Raw genomic sequence first — 21304 nt, 5'->3', positions numbered from 1 at the left:
TTTATTTATAGTCTCCATTTGGCTTTATCTCACAAACAGTCATGGTATCAGCATCTCTCTGCTATAGCGTCTCAACGCCATATCAGTGAGCAAGCCAAATTTGCAGCGAGGCACAGGAGGCATTTGCAGACGCTTTCGCAAATTCACACACATTTTGGGGGCTTATTGGCAGCTCAACAAGCAGTCGAATTACCTTTTTTTTACGGCCTCCATTATTGAAATACCTCCTAGTGGGATTAAACGGCAGGACAATGGGCTCCCTCAGAGAGTGTGAGCGAACATTTTTAAAGCTTTTGCCGCGGACGGAGGAAAGTGTCACACTCACCAAAAGAAATGACTCGAACAATAGGTCACATGTTGAAGACTTCTAAAAGAAGTAGTCATCTAAACAAAGCACATCACTGTCTGGAAGGTAGCGTTTATCCCGTAAGATAATTGCAACTAAATTATAATAATCGTCAGAGTAGAAGTAAAGATTTTAATGTTGCATCACTTGAGAAGACAGTTTTTATGAAGTTCGACTGCTGCATATTCAAGCCAGGATCGCTCGACTGAATTATTGTCAAGGCAGGACAAAGCTTCCACTTTAATGAAGAATGTTTGACAGTGTTCCGTTTCTGTTTTACCTGAAACAATTTTGTCTGCTGTGATGTGCTTCCTCACTGTGTGAGCACGCCCTGTGTGCATATGCTTGTTTGCTGAAAGCACTCTGCGTCTCAGGGTCTGATTAATTACACTCACCCTCTGAGGATTTGGGGTGACATATGCTCTTGTACTGGTGTGAGAGCAACGTGTGTGTACGCCTGTTAGTGCATGGCATGCAATAATACTGTACCAATGTGTGTGTTGTGTGTGTGTGTGTGACTCAGGTGTAGCACCGGAAACCCACTTAAAGTACAGCGCGGGCGTCCTGGCAGAGACGGGGCACCAGATGTCAGAGCAGAAATCTGGTTTGTGGACCAGTGACACTTCTTTTTTTTAAACTGAGAACAGAATGGAGGCATCCAAGAATAAACTCTGTGAAAGACAATCCAAAATACACGGCAATCTGTCAAAGATATGCTTCATAGAATCTTCAGAATAATTAAAAACTGACAGCGAGAATCGCATAATATGGCATAGGAGCAAAATATTTAAATTAAAAAAAGGATCCCTGAATGAGGAGGTTGGTGCGAGTCCTTAACGGCACTTAAAATAGGTAGCTGAGCTAAATGGCTAAACGTTACAGCTTTAAACAACAGAAAAACAGGACTCTGCTAATGGAAAACAGTAGCGCAACTATAACCGTAAGGCAATGGAGCAACAAGATGGCTTTTTTTCATTAAGATACTGATGGATTCATTAAACCGGCGTCGCATATAAGTACATTTTGGGAGCAATTGACCAGAAAACAGCAATAAGTTGGTGCTTCCTCGGTTTGGTGCAGATGAAAGAACAATTACACGTAAATGCAGGTGGCCAATTTTATTGACTTCAGGAAGAGGCAACAGATTTCCATTATAGCCAGCTACTAATGTTATAGTACGTGAGATTGGTCTAGGTGGACTCGGCATTTCTATTCAAGATCGGTTGAGACAGACAGAGAAAACTGTCATAATTGGTAAAAGAAGGATTCTGGCTTTTTGCTCAGTTGTGTTTTTTTTTTTTTTAATATTTATCAGTTAAAACAGCAAGAATGTTTGGAGTCTGGAGTTTAGTTCAAAAGAATAGTAATATCTTCAAGTTGACCGTGAGGTCATGACTTTCAATGGTGCGTCTTGAGGCTACTACTTTTGAGTCAGCAGACCCAGACTCTCACTAGGTTGGTATCTGAGTTACAAATATGACTATAAACGCAATCATCACAATGAAATTCAGATTCTCAAAATAAAGCTGAGCTTCAATACGCCAAACTGTTGACAACCTTAGTACTCACCTGAGAAATGAACCCCCAATATGGCACTCATTACATTGATCTTTAATGTCTTGCACTGCTTTTGACAGCCCTTTGTGTAGCTGCCTCCAGTTAATCTTGGCAACCATGTCCCCACCGTGAACAATGGAAATTACTGAACATATTAACTGATTAGACATTCCCCATCAGATTAAACTGGCTGTACTGGATTAATCCTAGGCACGGAAAAATAAAACCTGCTCCTGAAAATGTATTTATGTATTTAGAGCTCTGATATTATGCCGTACACCCAAAACAGGATAAAAACTGTGATTTTTTTTTATTACTCTGATAAGATTAAATGTGAGGAATGTTGTGTATAGAGCAAAAACAAAACACAGTCTACCTCCTGTACTGTGTACACTGATGTCCCAGTGCTGGAAAACTGATACAGAATGAGTGCATGCAGGCCTTGTGACTGAGATGCAGGGCGACAGTTGACCTATAAGGGGCTGACTCACCCCCATGTTCACTTCAGCACTAATATATTCACTTAGTAACGCTCAAGGGAAGCATAGTTCTGCTGTGTAAAAATGGCTGAGCATGATAACTGGCTACTAAGGATGCACGCTGAAGCGAAACGGTAACACTTTAACGGCCATTTAAAAACAGAAAGCTGGACCTAATAACCATTATTCAAAGGGTTACAAGAAGCAGCCGGAGGTTCTGACAAGCCAGTCAAGTGGCCATCCATCGCAAAGAAAGACACAGAATAAATCATGGGGACCAACAAAGGGACTTTAAGTGCTGTAGAGCATGAGTAAATAGAGAGAAGACGCGAGAGAAAAGGGTACACAGACCAAGACCATGACCCGAATCTTATCAGGAGAAGATTTGTGCAGGAGATAAAGCCCGAGGCAAGGCGTCGTGTTTAGCCTGTTTAGGGCTTCCTGTCATCATCATTAACTCCGCTTCTGCTGCAAGCACAGAGGAACCGAGCAGCCATTTGGAAAGACACAGCGAGGTACAGATAAAAGCAGGACTGTTGGTCAAAAATATGATGCTGCTATATTAGGTCCAATGAGCAGCATCACCCACATCAATTTAGTGTTGCGGTCAAGTCTGACGCACCTCCTATGGAAACAGTGAATCTTTCTTCTTGTTTTTATTCACCAAAAGTTCCAAAAATAATTTTGTACAGCCACTAAAATCTTCACTGGTGCTCAGTGGAAAACAAACTAATGAGGTCTTAGTGCCGTGATTTGGGGGGGGGGAGGGAGTGAATCTAGCCGGCCGAACAGCTGACAGTAACGGTTTGTGACACTTAGCTGCCGCAGGAGTCACAAGCGCTAGTGTATTGTGACAGAGTGTAACCTTTAAAGGCCAGCGTATGATGCACAACAGCGCACAAGCCCGGTGACTCTACCCACGTCCATCTTCTCGGATGCACTGTTCAGATCACATCATGCCAAAGTGGAGATCCACTTGATTTTTAATCCAAAATGGATAAATTGTGATATCACCTAAAATTTTCAGGGAAAAAAAGCTGTTCACGCACATGTTCTCCCTTAATGGCAGCATTAGTTCATTCTGTCTTTAAAACTCCAATAAAATAGAAACCATAAGAAACAGCGGTCAACTAACTTCATAACCTGAAATGCGTTCGGCGTCTTCTACAGATGTGAAACGGCCGGGAAATAAAATCTAGATATTGTACTGCCATCTGCTGGTCATCTATTATTATGACAACAACTAAGCAAATAATCCAAAACAAAGTTGGATTATAAATATTAAAAGAACTACAGTATTAGGATGTAAACAAATAGGTGTATTTGTATAAATATTTTACACAAAGTAAAGTTTTGGTCAGCTCCTGAAATACATCTTTTTTTTAACCAGGCTTTTGACCTTATTCCAAATAAATCATATAATGAGACATTCAAAGGAGTAAATCCAATCAGATGGGACTTTTGAGGACAAGACAGATCAGAGGAACAGAGTGTTCTAATTCTTAGTAATCTTTAATCTTCAAAGAAGCCTTCTACACGCATGCACCTTCTTAATGATCACATAACTCCGAAACATCACTGACTTTTGGAAAATCGATTAAAATATTTTAACGCCAGAGTTTGAAATTTTCAAGTCAGGTCATGTGGAAGTTAGGATTACTTTATTTTCCCACAGGCGTGTGTACATGTGCTTACCTCTCGTAGATTGTTTTGAGAGAGACCTGGTCGGAAACTCCATCGCTCTCCTCCAAAAACAGAATGATCCACGAGGTCCTGTAGGGCCATTCCTCCGTCAGATTGATCCATGACGCCAGGCGATCCCAGCTGAAGATGATCTGATTGGCCCGCAGTAAACGACCTGCCACAAAAACGTTATTATCCGAGATATGAAAATCACATTTTCTACTTCTTACTCAGTACTACTTCTATTTATATTCATTTCAAATAATACTTAACAGCACTTTCCATGCATTTCTGCTCCTACAGAACACCTGGTCATGACCATATTCACAACCAAAAAAAACAAATAAATAAGGTGGATGGGAGTATAAACAGAAGACATCTTGTCAACACGTATCTAGTCTGAACTGCTTAAACATTTAAGTGAAAAATTTGACTGCCATTATGAAAACGCACCAGTGACTGATCTTTAAATTCAACGGCGTCTCCTGTTTAACCATCACAAAAGCCACTGTGTCTTTCAAACACACATACTTTTATTTAGAGCAGCCTGTAAGCTTCTGTCATTTCATACATTGTGGCCATAATCATACTCAGATGCTTCATAAATTAGATTTAGAGGGGGCCAAGAGGTAAGAAATCATCTTCTGCTGAGTGGAATTCATTTGAAACCACAGCGACATTGTGAATGTATTTGCCCCAAATTGCCTTCAAATGTACAATAAATACAGTGAAATCAGTGTTTTCAATGATGCACCTACAGTTGGATTTTTTTTTTTGTCTCACCAGTGATGGACACTATATTGAGTAGCCTCCTCATTGTTTGCGGACTGATGTCGCTGAACCAGTCCTCCGTAACCAGCAGCTTTGTCAGGTCAAAAGACATCTGTCTGGTGATGGTTTTCTGCATCTGGCGACGGCGGTATGTGTCCTGAAGATGAGACAAGAAGACAAATTTGAGGAAAAAAAAAAAAGCTGTGCGTGACCACTAGGAAAAAGTAACATACAGCCACAATCAATAGACAAATCTAGCGGTGACCATCTGTGATGGGTTCAGACAGCTGCCCTGGTCATGAGCCAAGTAAAAGCTTTTCGGTTGTCTTTGAAGTTGTAATGTCAATCTCATGACCTCTTTCTCGCAGGGATGAAACGTTGGGCAAGCGGCTCAGTTGGGAGAAAAGGTTGAGAAGGATATCGCGGTTAAGAATTTCATTTTGAACAGAATTGAATAGAAATGAAAATCTATAGGTTACAATTGACTTGATAACAATCATGGCTCCCTTCTGTCTTTTTATCTTGATTTAAATGAAGGGGTCAAACACTATTTTGGAGTAAAACAAAACCGTACATAAAGCCGGGTCGCAGGCATCAGCAACAAAGTCGCTTAGCTTCCGACTGGCAGATCTGGTGCCAACGTTTTGTCTCACAGACCCACTGCTGCTCGGGCTTGTCATTAGACTGTGGCAACACAGCGGGAAGGATAAACAGCCATTACATCAATTACACCAGGAACTTTGGCTGCATACAGAGCACGGAGCTCTTTCGGTCTCCTTCTGTCCTCTGGCCTCCGCACTGCCTGCCAAGAGCGACTCTTCAACTGAACACCCCTTCAGGAAGCGAGAGCAGCGAGAAAGCAGCGACTCCAAACTTTGCTAGGCGGTGTTGAACACAAAAGCACAGTTCCTTTCACATTTAAATAGTGTTTTCTTTTGGCAAGCAAATTTGCCTTTGGTGTTGCTACAGTCCTATGAGTGAAGGATGAGATAAACTCAACTCTTGGTGGGCTTTGCGTTGAAATGTGCCATCAGCCTAGAAAAATACTTGCATATACTAGAGCAGGTCATTTTTCAAGCTCAAAACTTAACCAGAGGTTGAGAGTAGATTACCAAGACTAGCCCCAGACTAACAGTGTTTTTTCCTTTTAGTTTCAGAAGTGCTGAGACCAGAGCCGCAGAACTTAATACTGGTGTTTCTTTTTCATTTTGGTGCCTTGTTTCACGTGATGGGTTCCTGAGGTATCATAAAACAGTACTGCAGGGTTGATGAAACATTGTCCTAATTTTCAGAGGCCACTAGATGTTGCTCTTGGTATAGAAATGCTGTGAAGTTTCATTGAATTAGTTAACTTTAGTTGAATGATTAAACAGCAGACGGCGCCATCTGGTGGCCTCTGAAAATCAGGACACTGTTTCATGAAACATCAACCCCTCGCTACTGGGTCATTAAACCTCATCTACCCGTCATTCCTTTTTTCGTATATTAGTTTTCTCATCTACAGAAGCAAGAGGCCCTAAACACCTGAGTCTACCATCTGAGGTTAATTATAAGAAAAGGTAAGGTTGAACAAATAGAAGCTCTTAGCAGGTAGAAGTATGACACAAAAAAACGAAAGTCATGCTTGCTTACTTATATACGTCATATATTCTTTTGTACATTTCATTTTACAGCTAGAAAAAGACCAGTGTGAATTACAAAGATGCTCATGACTTTTTTTTGATGAACTACACACAACCAAAATGCTTTACTAGGTGAGGGCCAGCGACCTCTTTTAACATGACCTCTTTTGAAAGTTTCTCACAAGGGCTTGCTTTGTCATCAGAACGTGCTGTGAAAGATCGCGTTTGCAGCTTCGATTAGTTGTGCTACAAGTTGTGTCTTAAAATACAATGCAATGGCAACGTACCCTTCGATTGAGAGCAGTCTTGCTGCCAAACTTGGCTTGCTCCTGAGCCGAACCACCCTGGAGAACTTTGCGATCAACTTCTTCATGCCATCCTGCACGCAAAAGAACACATTTAAATTATAAATAGTAGCAGCTCATGACAGCATGAATCAAAAGGCTTTGTTCTTTACCCTCAGCAACCAGGGCTTCACCGTTGGCCGGGGCGGCCATGCAAAGCTTCTTCGCTGTACTCAGCCCTCTGCTGTTGAGGAAGACAGGCAGGTGGACGATGTTCCTCATGTAGTCGTGACCGTTAATGTTGGAGTCTCTTAGCACGCTGTTGAGGTTTTGGTTGATGGCTTTGATGATAATATGAGGGTCACTCGCGAAGACGGAGATAAAAGGCCCCTTTGAGAAGAGCACTCGCACCTGGCAGAAGAAAGAATAATGTAAATCACAACTCAGAAAACTCATTGGGCATTGTTTAAAAAACTGCTTCCAATTTTGAACAAATTGCTTCAAGTCAGGATCATTAAAAACATCTTGTGGTGGCAAATGAGTTTAATTCGAAAGAATAGAGAGAACAATGCTGTTGACTGTCTGAAAATGTAGAGAGGGAATTGCAAAAATAAATCGAAAGACAAGACGGATGTAGTGGATGTGAAGTGGGAAGGTTTATTTCAGTAATGACTTGAGAGGAATTAACATGGCACACGTACGGTGTTAAATCAGAGACATGAAATAATTTCAAAAGTCATGCCAGAGTCCAAGGTAGAAACTACAGAAACACATTTGAAAAAATAATGGGTCCAATAGTAACTGTATGAAAATAAGGCAAAAATAGTTTTCATGACTTTTAAATCAATCAATTTTCATTGTTTTTTTTCCCCAGAAAGAACCCCTCTCTTAAGTGAGCCATAATAATTAGAGAAGAGCCAGAAAGTCTGGAGGGACTGATTTAATTTGTTCGACGAACATACTAAAATCCTCCTCCAAATCCTTAAGCACACGAGATTACAGAATTATTTGTGCTACTTTTCATCTTTAAAGTAGCTCTAATCCTTGAAGAACACCGATAAAAGTCGCAAACTTTCAAAAGGGCCCCCGGGACATTTTCCAGTCAAAAGCACTACAAACATGACAAGCATCAACACGTTTTATCACCACGTCTTTTTTATCACTAACTAAAGGACAATATGCTTCACATGCTGCAAATGGCACGGGGAATGTTGTGCACGCACATGCTTGGATTCATCATCTTGATTTTCACAGACATGTGGTGAAGTAAATCAGCTTGCCATTGTCACTAAAAAGACCACAAGGCACTAATCTCTTTATCATGTCAAAATGTGGATTCCAATTTAATACACAATCATTTCTGGAAAACAAAATATGACAAACATAATTCTGCTTTCCCATCGGTTATCTGAGTTCCAAGCTTACAACTACTGAATTGGATTGCTGCAGAATGCCTGAAGCTCTCAATGTTGGGGTTTTCCACTGTTAACTGAGGGATGTTGTCAAAGTGTCACAGGACACTAATTTGGTGGACATGTATACACGGCTTGTTTAGTGCTGAGGAGAAGCCTGCGGCTCGCCCTGCAGGCTGATGAACCTTCGGCCCTCGCGGCAGCTGTTCTGAAAGCCACATGACAGAGAGCGCGAGCATGATGAGCGTAAAATCTTGGACAGAGAGCGAAAGGGAAAACAAACTTGGTCATTTGTCTGAGCTACAAATGACTTCAGAGTCAGAGCCATTTCAATTTCCCGAAACAAAAGATGACTTCAGAGTGACTGGGAGTCACTCAGAGAGATGAGTACATTACATTAGCACGCAGGAGGTTGCCATCTACTTTGGGATCGCTTCTCCAAATAATAACATTTGGCTAAGGGAAATTCTATTACAGCAGCTGGTTGAAGGAAGCTTAAGTTGGAAGCTGGATCGGACAGCTGGGAACTCCAGGGTTCCGCCACTGGAGATGTGTGAGCGGCGTACGCACAGGTAAAGGAGGCACTGAAAGTCAAGGCCAGGCAGCAGCTGCTCTGCACCAGCTTGTCTCATGGTTATAAATCTGCTTGAAGTGACAGATGTTGGTAAATTCGATTCATTTGAATTTATCCACTCATCAGACAAGAGAGTCGCAGACACACATTCACACGCAAACAAACCGTGTCGAGCATCTGCAGCACTTTGTCCTGCTCGCAGGCGTCCAGCCCGTCGATGATGACCGCCATACGAGTCTGGTTCTGAGTGAATCCATCGATGGTCTTCGCCATCTTTGACATCAACTCAACCTCGTGTTTTAGAACCTGACGTGAAGAAAAACAGATTATTAATCCAATGCAAAACTTTTGTTTAAAAGTGAACCCTGTAAAGGAATCCATCAATTTATAGTGCGCAGCATTGAGTTCATACTTTTGCCCTCCTTGATAGGGATTGCATGTCTGCATGAAAGCGGTTCATAAAAACAGCTTAGAACGTACTTTTTTTCAATTTCAAATTCAATAATTGAATTAAATCGACATAAATCATTCCCCCGACACACAGATAAACTTTCCCGGTTGACCTATTTACCTTCATAAATCCTTCACTCTTGAGTTTGTGCAAGTTGTTGGCAGCACTGTGCAGGCGCTTCCTCTGAGAGTTGAGAACCGAGTCTGCCATCTGCCACCAGGTCCGACAGTTGAGCAGCAGAGCCAGGCCCACGATGCTGGCCATCGCGATCATCACTGTATTCACTGTCAGGTTCTCATGGTGAACCTGACAATTAACATAAAATAGATGATGACTGCATTTAATTTGGCAACGAGTTCACAAAGTGAGGAGACAAACATGGAGTTTGGCGACAGAGGGACCCAAAAAACTGCATTACACTTCATTATGGAGATAACAATCAACAAGAATAATGTGTTACTCCAGCTGAATAAAATAAGTGGAAATGTAATTAAAAGAAGGGACCATCGCAAAAGTATAAGCAGAAATTGGAAAAGGCCTGCGTTTGTCACACTGGAAGCAAAAATGGTTCTGAATTTCTCGCTTTAAATCAAACTTAAAAACCACGTCAGCAGACGTTTATCATGTTGAATATGTAGAAACAAGTATAATATAAATGTGGGGAAAATGTAGGGGAAATTAAATAAACACATCATTTTAAGAGAAGGACTTGATGAATTCATCTCACGTTGAAAATTGCCACGAGAGCCATTCCCGTGATCAAGCAGCCCAGAGTGAAAGCAAACAGCACAAATGAAGGAACACAGCATGTCTTCTTCCACTTTTTACCTTGGAGAGGAGAAGAAGAAGAAAGTGATTCAGCAAATGCATTGAAAACTTAAAACTATTCTGGCCCATCGAAACTGCCAGTTAATTTGATAACATTTCCAGGCTTTTTCATATAATTTATTGAAGAATAATATATTCTAATTCAAGACACCTGCCTTAATAATATATTTTTTGCTGACTAATCCATTGTAAAAGCCTAAATATTAAGATATTAGATGACCTAGTGCATAGGTGCAGAGATAAATTGTACTTTTTTTTTGGAATAAATTTACAAGTGATGGATATAGGCAAAACAAAAACGATCATTCAGTGATCTTGAATATAAACACACAATGAGACAAAGACTGGAATTGAAAATTATATGGTTTCGCGTCTCAATATAAAGATTTAGATCCAAAAAAGTGTAGCTACAGAAGACGATACTTGATGTGCAAATTTTCATAAACAATGTGTTAACATTGAACAGTGATTCTTTTCTTTTTTAGGGTGAAAACTGTCAAACAATGTAGTCGAGTCACCTTGGACCTCATCGTTTTTGAAAACCCGGAACAGTCGAGTGGCCATGAAGCCAAACTCCCTTTCACAAGCATCTGAGAGCGTTGCGATCATCTCAGCCATGGATGTCTCTCCGCCAACACTCGACAGACGATTGTAATCAGTGAATAAAAACCTGTGAGGTGAAAGAGGAAAGGCAGCGTTACAGCACGTCTCAGAATCAGTTGGATGGTATCGCAAAGAGAGAAGACCTCACCTGACAGGGAGTGCACGTGTGGTTTGTTCAGGGAGTTCAGGTGAGTTGACAAACATCAATTTCAGCAGAAGCTCCAAGTAGCCAATTTGGCGAGCTAGCCGGGTGCTAATGACCCACGCCCAGTTCCAGCTCTCCCGCTCACGGCGGCTTCCAAAATACACCAAGACTGTGGAAAAAAAAATGGAAATATTTGTAGATTTCCTGTCAAAATGAAGAGGGATAAAACTTTTTGCAACATGCAAACTAATTTAGCAGAATTACTCATCATGGAATCATATCAGATGATTCTCAACAACAAACCAGCTCTCATTTGAGGCAACAAAAATCTATCTTCAGTGATACAACAGCACCACCTACTGATCAAAAGTGACTTAACATTAAACAAACAGAAAAATACTGAAACGTTCTACATACCAAAGAAAATGTAGAGTAAAGCAAGAAGGCTGAGAGAAACCGCGATCGCCAGCTTAGGATCCACAGTAAAGCCAAGGACAACAGCCAGGGAACCACACAGCAGCAGAGTGAGGAAAACCACCAGCCAGGAAAACTGGAACAACGGCTCAATCTGCTGTCCTGCGAAGGTCTTCATCTCATCTGACAAAAAAAAGATGAAGTTAAAACCCATTCTAATTTTAAATGATGCAGAGATGCAGTACCTTCAAGTTTCTTGAGAAGGAAAGACTTGCCGCTGCCCCACTGGGCGTACAGACCAACGCAGATGGGGGGCTGCATGGTGGGCTCGCTGAGGATATCAGCCAGAGCGCTGCTGTACAAATCGTAACCCAACATGTCGCCGTCGGATTCAGACGGAGAAAGGTGTTCTAAAAAAGAGACCACATGTGGTCATCACAAGTGTCACCATCGTGTCAATCATGAGGTAATATGATCATACTGGCTCCAAAGATCTGAGTGAGGATGCTCTTCTGGTGGGTGCAGTCGATGTTGTATGGCGTCTCCCCGGCTTTGTTTGGGCGATACAGCAGGCGGCCATCTTTGGGGTTCCTAAGCAGCAGCTCGGCTAATTTCCTGCTCCTTCCTCTGATGGCAATGTGAAGAGGTGTGTCCCCTTTCTATGTTGGCAGAAAGAACATGAATAAATCTAACCATCCACAGCCAATTTTAAAGCCATTCAAATTGCACTACCTTGTCAACAGCCGACACCTTGGCCCCTTTGTCCAGCAGCAGCTCCACAATCTCAAGGTTCCTCATTTTGGTTGCTTTAATAAGCGGAGTCTCACCATCCTTGAATAGCAGCCAATAACAGAGAGTTGGGAAAATTATATTAAACGCAAAACACAAGGTGAATTGATTAAATGTTTATTATATTCATACCTTTGTGCAGCTCTCTGTATCGGGATTACACTGAAGGATGTCCCTCACCATAGTGGCGTTGCCTTTCTCAACTGCCCAGTAGAGGGCAGTCTTACCATCCTAATTTGAGAAGAGGCAACAGCATATTCTTGAGTTAAGGTGCACAAGGCAGAAAATATTTTGAGCCTTTTAACAGCTCACTACAGGGTCCTACCTGTCCGCGGACATCAATGTCAGCGTATTTGTTCAGCAGAGCTCTGACTATTTCCACATGACCTCCTCTCACTGCCCCAATCAGCATTGTCTCTCCAGTCTGAAGAACCAACAGGACAGTGATCTTAGAGTTGTGCTTTCAATGAAGCTGTTGGTCAGATGTCAGCTGATGAGACCACTTACTCGGTCAGGGACGTTGACATAGGTGCCAGCATCCAGCAGGTCCTGCACGATCTCAATGTGACCTTCTTTGGCAGCGATGGCCAGCGCTGTGTTGCCATCCTTGTCCGTCATGTTGACATTTGGGTTTCTCTTCAGCAGCTCTTTGACCACTTCAGTGTAGCCCCCTTTGACCGCTACAATCAGAGCTGTCATAGAGTTCTGAAAAGAGATGCACCCACTGTTAGCCTAGCTGGTTTAACCACATTTGAGTGGCTAATATGTCTTTTTTATTTATCAGTTTAATGCCTCATGTGTTATAGTGTTATTACTCAGGTTGTCATCACGGATACAGAGTGATTACCTGAACCCATACGTGCCGCGTCTTTTTTACAGATTAGAGTGTCATGTGATGCAACCAGGAAGCATGTGGAGTCGTGAAATACACCATAAATGTCACGTTGAAATGAACTGTGATTTAATATTTTGACAGTTTTTTTTCAAAATGTGATGCGTGAATGCAACAAACTAATCATCAAGATGATAGCAATTTATGAAAAGTCAGCATAATAAATGTAAATACATTTCCTTTACAAATCAATGCACATAATTTGTGATCTATTTTTTTCACATTTAGACATAAATGTGATGATTGGACATCAAATTACCTGAATTCAGGTGACCAAAAACAGTTACTGTACATTTTTCACTCTCACAGCATGTTAACTTTTTTTAGGCAAATGTGATGACATTAAACACATTTCATCAAGTATTGACAAGTAAAATTGTTCATTTGCTTTGTATGATCCATTAAAATTATCTTTAAAAAATGGAGAAAAAAATTATCAGCGAATTGCAACAGAACTTACTGCCCCCTCCTGGTCGACATCAGCTCCATTGGCTAGCAGGTGCATGACACTCTCATAGTGACCCTTCCTGGCAGCCCAGATCAGTGGAGTAGTTCCATACTACAACAACAAACAACATATTCAATAACCACCACCAATGTAATCTCAAAAAGAGAGCAAGAAATGAGGCACTACCTTGTCAGAGCAGTTGACTTTGGCGCCGTGCTGCAACAGAAGATGGACGATCTCAGCGTGGCCTCGACCGGCGGCCCAGATGATGGGGTAGACGCTGTACTTTAAGGAGATACGACAATGGTGAGGTCACAAAGGCAATGATGATCAGTGCCAGGTGTGTGGTTATGCTGACGCTCAGAGCCATGTCAAGTGAATACACCGTATACAAAGGACTTGCTTGACAGTTTATAAACTCTGGGTTAGTTCACAACTGTTCAATGGAATATAAGAAGACTGAGTATAGCTCTAATACCTGCCCAGTGATGTTCGGGTTCGCGCCTTTCTCCAACAACAGCTGTGCCACATCGGTGCGACCTTTATAGGCTGCCCACATGAGAGCAGTCCACCCGCCCTGCGGACAAAATCAGAGACAGTTCATTAGCAAGCTTTATCAAATAAAGTATTTTGAACTTGATATTCATATCTTGGGAATCATGGGAGAACATTTTAAATTCATAATGGGCCACACTATATATTATACAGTATATACAGTACTACGACTGCTGCGAGGGGCTGTTGAGCGAAAAGTATAGGCAAAAAACAGTTTGAAATGTGACAAAAAATATTGTTAGTAAAATGTTGTAAAACAAGGAGAAACCAGGAAACAAATGTAATTTCACCATTTTATATGTACAATATGTTATTTAACTCTATATTGTTTCATTTTCATATTCATTTACTTTAAGATTCTGAAAATAAATAGTAAATATTGGAAGATATTTTAAAGTGGGAAATATTTTAGGAACACAACTTTGGTGAAAACAGGTCAATAAGATATGAAGCCACTTTTTCAATGTTTTTTAAACTTTATTTTATTCTTTTATTTTGAGAGGCATGAAACAGTGTTTGAAAGAGCATGAAATCTCAGTAAAACAATAACATTTAATGTTTCAGTAAAAAAGTTACGGGGCAAGTAAAAGTGACCGTGAAAAAAGAATCTTTAGATTTCACCCAAAAGGCACAGATGATCAAAAATAAGTTTCGGGGGGAAAAATAGAAACGTAAGCGAGCAAATTCCTGTATTACTTGAGAACACCACAAAGCAGAGGATCATGTCTTACATTTGTGCCTGGAAAATGTGCTATTTACAGATGTGACACACTGCCCACTGAGCAGCATTTTAGTCTGGATTATTTAAAATCCCACAGTGGCAACTGGCCCTGATCTTAGATAGAAGTAGAACAGCTATGACTCAGGTGAAGCGCTGACTCAGAGCTCTTCCTCTGTCTCTGTCTCTCTGTCTCTCTAAAATGGCAGTTGCAGTTCAGATAAAACACAGTGCAATGTTGCCCTAAAAAAGGGCAGCATACTAAATCACCCTCGCCATGTGATATAAATCTTTAATCCCATCCAGAGCTGAAGCTCGTACACAGAAGACTGTCTGCCGCTGCTCTGACTGTATCCTTCCAGCAAATCACATCACAGTCTAGTATGGAGAACATTAAATGACAGTAAATGGGATTACGGGCAGAGAATATCCATCTCTGAGCTAGTAATACGCTTTAAGAGCCATTTCAAGGCTGATGGATCGGTGAAGGCCGATATTTGACATGGAGAAAGCTTGGTAGACTGGGTGGTACTCTTGAGAAGTTAAAAAAATTGTAGTAATAATATAGTAATAATAATTATATTTTTTCTTATTACCCCCTTTACACACATTTAGTGATCCTGAAATATATTCATAAAAGGCATTCAAAAATATACCACGTTGCCAGTATACGCGTTAACAATTGTTCTATCGAGGAGATACAATTGATTTTATTGACAATAAAATGAAATATCTGATTAAATATGAAATTCTAATTAATATTTTCTACTAACCCCAACCATCTCTATGTTAGACACTGCTACTCCACATCTGCTTAGTCACATGTTTAATGGTCGACTTATTGTGCAATCATTTTCTTGAACAAATGACTTCTACTTCTGCAGGCATATGAAGGAGGCATTCAAATAAATAACTCTTTATTGAATACAAGACATCCTTATAATCCAGACAATTTGGATAATCGTTTTATAAAATGATTTGAAAATAACAGTAGTTTTAATAACACAATATATTTGTGGGGAATATTGCTGTACTCTTTTAACTAGGGCCATTCTTGACATGAATGGAATTAATTGATGGCTTAGCAGCAACATCCAGCATGAGGTTCAGTGCCATTTTTATGATCATTACTGTGATTATTATTCAGTTTCCTTACCATATCTCTGTGTTCCAGGTGAGCATTGTTCTCCAGCAGCTCCCTCACAACCTCGATATGGCCCTCCTTCGCCGCCGAGATCAGCGCTGTCCAGCAGTCCTGAACGACAGGACAGCGGATTAAGGTGGGAAACTCCATTTCACTCTGATGTTAAAAGCCGGAGGCCCAGTCTGAGCTCACACAGAAAGTGTCAGAACCTACCAGCTGGTCATACCAGGTGCTCATGGGAACAGTTTATATAATAAAGAAGAGCGACTAAGTGACGCCTTTGCTGGCTGCCTCTGCGACACTGAGCATGAGTTTGTGTGATAGCAGGTTACTTGAACGTGGGTGAATGTTAATGAGAGGTGTTGCAGGTGAACTTGTGGTCATGCGCATGGGCAGATGCAAGGTGACTGTGTATGAGCGTGTTAGGAGGGTGGAATCCGAAAGTTAAGGGTGTGGACCAGCATGCAGATCCTGTGATTTAGACCAAAGAGAGAAGGCAAATTGAAGTTGTCATTATGACTCATAATAGCTGAGGCTGAAGCCTGTGGTGAGTTCAGCAATACAGAACATGGAGGCTCAGCTGCGTCATCTGAGGCAACGCCACCTGCACAGCTTCCCTCAATCCGTGCACGTGTGTGATGCTTACGACATCGTCCAGGTTGACGTTGGCTCCTCTCCTGATGAGTTCCTGCACGATCTCCAGGTTTCCCTGCTCGGCTGCAACCATGAGAGGAGTCTGCCCATTCTGAAGCCAGAGAAGGAGGAGCAGTGATGCGTGTTTGTCAGACAACAGGCTAAATCTAAAATACTCTATACTACTGGCAGGTTGGGCTAGTTTGCCCTAAATGTTAGGGTTTAAATCAGCCTTGCGAACAGTTTTTATGCAAAATAAGAAGCATCGTACAAAAAGATTTACTGTTATATAGCTTAATGGCAACAGAGACTAGATAAACTGTTATTGTCACGTGACCAAAAAACATCAGCACATGCACGATGACATTAAATTTAATGACTATACATTGAAAAGTAAATAAAATTTTAATGACAAAAAGTCCTGTGGTTGACTTCGATTAAGATAAAAAAAAGATCATGTAGGAGGAGTGAACAGCTAAATGAATCTAAATGTGGTTTCATTTGGTGTGAAGCAAATTTGCATGATATAGTAAACAGAGGTGAAAGTATCAGTCATCATTCATAAAACGTCTTTACACTGCACTGCTCCACAAAACCAAAACAATAATAATAATAACACATTTAAAGGAAAACATCAATACATTAAAATGAACAAATAGGAAAAATAGACACCTAACAAGTGTAAAAGATATTACTTAAAAATAAAGGGGGAAAGTGAGTAAATTACAACAAAAAAAAAGCTGTTTCAAAAAAGGATGTACTCCATTGATCGCTATTTTATATGAAATTAGAAAATGCAATGACTTACATCACTTCTGCTGTCCACGTCTCTGAACTTGTCGAGAAGTGCCTTCATGGCCGCCAGGTTCTCCTCTTCCACGTAGCTGAAGAGACTCTGGACGGTCAGAGAGGTCATCCTCAAAGAGGTGGTGGTGTCCATGGTTGAACGTTAAACACCTACACACCACTGGGCCGAGACAGAGGAGCGGATTAGCATTCAGAGTAAGCACGGGAATGATTTGAATCTGACCCACAGGGCGAATACAAAACCTTGAGAACAGCAGAGAAATCCCTCCCCGGGCAGAGGAGGAATCACATGCTCAACCTCAGCCGGACAGAAAAATGAAATCAAATAAATACTATTGATTTTATCAAGCAATCCATCATTCATATGCTTTCCCTTTGTCATATTTTGTTTTCGTGTGGTGGTTTGTTTTTTAAGGGACAAAGACTTGTGTTTTGTTTTTCAGCAAACCTCAGCATCAGCGTTGTTTGGTTTGCATTTGAAAGTGAGAATGATGATGAGATGAACATCTTCGAGTCTGAGGCCATGGTTGCCTGTGAAGCCTTGATTTGGATGGACGGATTTATTATATCTTATATTACATTATTATTAGTGGTGAGACTTCATCGAGTTATTTATGATTAATTAATTACAACCCCAAAAATGTCTTAAAATTTAATTTCACTTTATTTAAATAAGGTGATATAAAAACTTGAATATAGCCATCATTGTGATTTATTGTGCAACTGTCAAACTGATGTAAAATAAACAATATTGTACGTATGGGTCCATCATTTGATTCAACAATATACCAAATTTTGATTCTTTAATTAATCGAATCCCTCCCTGAATTATTATATTAGTAACTGAATTTGTATTTTTTAAAGTTACTTCAAAAAAAATAAATAAACCAAATAGATATAGATAAATAACCAGGGTAAGGGCAGAACAAATTATGCATCACAGGTTAAAACAAATGTATAAAAAGTCACCATGACATACGACTGCTTGACCTCTCCTTTTCAAGCTTGTTGCACACAAAAGATAAAGATAGTTCACTTTCAATAAGTCTGCTCAAGCTGAAAAGAAGAGGGACGGTTCTGCTTCACTGAGAAACTGCTTCAAGTCATCAAAACCGCTGTGGACAAATGAGGGCCTTTCATCGTTCCATGTAATGATGGCTTCAGACAATTGGAGCAGTCGACCGTGAGCTCTAATTATATCAAGACAAACCTCAATTACACACTTGCTGCTTCTTTAAATTGGTCTGTGGTTCTATCTAAAGGAGGGACGAGACATGCTCGTGGTTCTGGGCTCATCTTACCCACAGTCACTTATACACTCAGGGATATTATCCACAATGAACTCTCTTGTCTCCTCCAGAATCATCCTCTAAACTGAAGTGAGTTCCTGCTGTTTTTTTTGTTCACTTTTGTTCAGTATGTCACAAGACACACCTGCCAAATTTAAAATAAAAGCACTTAAAATTGGGTGTGTGCTAGACATTCAACAGATCAATAAAGAACCTCATCAATCATTTATCAAGCTCGACTCCTCCGTCATGGTCACGGACCTAAAACGGAAAATCAGGCTGTAAAACCGACAGGACATGATGTTACCTGCTGTCCAATTCGACATTATCAACACGAAACACAGCTCAGGCTTTGCAAACAAACGATTAGGTGTCACACGCCTGCTGGGCCGACAGCAGTACAAAAGGTTCACTCAGTTCAATCGCATTCACAGCTGACACTCTATCCCTTTTGTTTCTGGCGAATACTTCAGTTCATACTGTTTCACATTAAATGGCTTGCGACATCAACGGAAATAAAATCCTTTGTTGGCAGTCAAAACAATGAGGGATTGTTGACACGCCCTCTTCTGCTCCTCACCGAACGGCAGAACTGAGGAATGGCTTTACGACACACTGCCCGTTACCTTTAAACAGAAACATATTCTGACAATAATACACACAAGACAGCAGTGGAAAATACAGAACTGTTGCATTCTGTGCAAAAAAGGAGGTCATTTCTTAGCATCTGTCGACGGTGAAGGATGAAGAGAAGGAAATAATGCAAAAATAAAGTCACTCACCTTGGTGTATGGTTCAGTTTATTGGAAATCTCTGGTTTGCTTACATCTACACACAGTCAACAAGCACTGCCGCTTAGCCTCAGCATCCCCCACCTTTACTACAGGCTGAATATTAGATGAGGGGGCCGGCACACGCCCTGTTCACCCAGCACAATAGCCACGCTGATAGATTCGCTACATGGCTGCTTCAGGGGAAATTAATAATTGAGATTTACAGGCTTGCTACGAACACATTTATGATGAATAGAGATGTTAAAGTCTCTTTTCATAAAAGGACGAACTTAAAAATGATGCTTAATATAGTTGGTTTAGAGGAATTCATTTCAAAAATCATACTTCATTTGTATCAGAATTTTGAACAAAAACAATCCTCCATACTATTGATCATGGAAGCCTTAGCATACAAAACCACAAATTACATTGTGGCTACACCACATCGCATATTTAAAGAAACGTTTAACAATGACGTACCAAATTATCAAACAACATGAGATAAATAAATAGATATCATACATAAACAAATATCCTAACAATGTTTTAAATAAATACGTAATGAGGGTAAGTGGAAAAATGCACACCGAGTCCAACCAAAGTTTAACTGTTGTGTAACCTGACATCAGTGGGCAGGAAGGAGCGACGAAATTGCTCCTTTGTGCAGCGAGGGAGGATCAGTCTGATACGGAATATGCAGCCCAATGCCATCAAGATGTCTGACAGATATTTGTATTTGTAACAATTTTTGTAAAAGAATCTTTCAAGCCCTTTGATAATGATTTCAGCTGCGTGACTTCAATGACAAGATCTAACTGTTTACTTATTGTATATGAAGATTCTTAACATATGTATTCACTACATTCGATTATTATTCAGTCAAACAAATATTTAATAATTGTAACCAATTACAAGGCTTTTGTTTTTACATTTCACACATTTTCCATTCCTGTGGACTATCCAAATTGTTAAATTCCCATCACTGTTTTACTACTCTGTGAGTTTGCGTGTTTGCTCAGACACATGAAACATTGGAGGGAACATTGTAGGAAGCCAGGTCGAGGCTCCATGAAACCAAATAAACACCATGTCAGCTCATCTGTTATCAGGACACATGCAAAAGTAAACAGAGAAGCAGGAGCACTGGATAGGATCTCTAAATTTAACCAGTCAGCTCTGTGGTCATGTGAACGTGAAACTGCTGAGGATTTAGTTTCCTCTCACATAGAGAAAAACACATGGAGAAAACATCAACGAAAGCAACTTGTGGAGAAGAAGCAGCAAGAATAAAGAAACGTTGACTGAAAGTCGTCTTTCTAGTTAAGGAAACTAGATCAGCAAGTGTAACAGGACGTGAAAGTGCAAATTCTAACTTATGTACACAGTTTATTGAGAGAAATTCCGGTAAGTATCAGGAAAAAGTAGACAACAACACGACAACAGGTTGGTCGTCCGTTGCTGTCTATTTACAGGATATTGAAGCTGTCACCGAGCAGCACATCTGGATTTCGCATGTCCTCGAACACAAAAGGAAACTAGATAAAACAATAGTATAGTAGAATTGTGTGTGATAAATCAACTCAATTACATAAAAACTATAAATTCAATAGGAGATTTACAGCTAAATAACCCCCCCTTTGGTAGTAAAGCCAGTGGCTAAGCTAACGTTAGCACAGAGCAGCGATCGCTTCAACAAGTCTTAGGGGAAAAAAAGCAAACAAAATAGCTCTTACCAAATTTGAACTGGTCCAGATATATCGAGGTTCTTATTCCGAGGTCACCTAAGCACTCAGTGACAGAGCTTTCTTAGTCATATTCGGACTTATTTGTGATGTTCTGAGCGACGGTGACCAGCTGCACCGCTGCTAACACTGAACTCAGCTGCTCCACCTTCTGTTGTCATGGTTACACTGCCGTCACATGTGTTCGGAGTATTCGATTACGCTTCCATAATTCACAATATCAATATTCTTATTGGAGTGCAGCCACGATATTTCCTAGTCGGCTAACACCTAAAGACAAGAGTAAGTTAAGCCAATGAGAGAGAAACGACGGGTGTTAATTGTAATTTTAATATGAAAATTTAA

General features: G+C 40.5%; 1 protein-coding gene across 2 annotated transcripts in view; it reads right to left on the bottom strand.

The window, feature by feature from the left end:
- Positions 1-21272, bottom strand: part of kidins220a (kinase D-interacting substrate 220a) — a 41823-nt gene extending 20551 nt beyond the window's left edge. Inside the window, exons 1-23 of one of the 2 annotated variants that reach the window (XM_053844418.1) lie at positions 20951-21272; positions 17157-17315; positions 16362-16460; positions 15728-15826; positions 13777-13875; positions 13485-13583; positions 13311-13409; positions 12466-12663; positions 12284-12382; positions 12091-12189; positions 11902-12000; positions 11651-11828; positions 11415-11579; positions 11173-11352; positions 10759-10924; positions 10526-10677; positions 9907-10007; positions 9300-9485; positions 8894-9034; positions 6916-7153; positions 6746-6837; positions 4849-4993; positions 4078-4240 (exon numbers count right to left, since the gene is read on the bottom strand). In XM_053844418.1, coding sequence (XP_053700393.1) covers positions 4078-4240; positions 4849-4993; positions 6746-6837; positions 6916-7153; positions 8894-9034; positions 9300-9485; positions 9907-10007; positions 10526-10677; positions 10759-10924; positions 11173-11352; positions 11415-11579; positions 11651-11828; positions 11902-12000; positions 12091-12189; positions 12284-12382; positions 12466-12663; positions 13311-13409; positions 13485-13583; positions 13777-13875; positions 15728-15826; positions 16362-16460; positions 17157-17288 — 3029 coding nt within the window. In that variant the 5' untranslated portion in view covers positions 17289-17315; positions 20951-21272. The remainder of the gene's footprint in view (positions 1-4077; positions 4241-4848; positions 4994-6745; positions 6838-6915; positions 7154-8893; positions 9035-9299; positions 9486-9906; positions 10008-10525; positions 10678-10758; positions 10925-11172; positions 11353-11414; positions 11580-11650; positions 11829-11901; positions 12001-12090; positions 12190-12283; positions 12383-12465; positions 12664-13310; positions 13410-13484; positions 13584-13776; positions 13876-15727; positions 15827-16361; positions 16461-17156; positions 17316-20950) is intronic. The other variant, XM_053844419.1, reaches the window with a different exon arrangement.
- Positions 21273-21304: the final 32 nt, after the last annotated feature.

The sequence above is a fragment of the Synchiropus splendidus genome, chromosome 16, assembly GCF_027744825.2.
Source record: "Synchiropus splendidus isolate RoL2022-P1 chromosome 16, RoL_Sspl_1.0, whole genome shotgun sequence".
Lineage (NCBI taxonomy): Eukaryota > Metazoa > Chordata > Actinopteri > Syngnathiformes > Callionymidae > Synchiropus > Synchiropus splendidus.
Note: the sequence above shows the minus strand (reverse complement) of the source record. Positions and strands in the feature narration are given on the sequence as shown.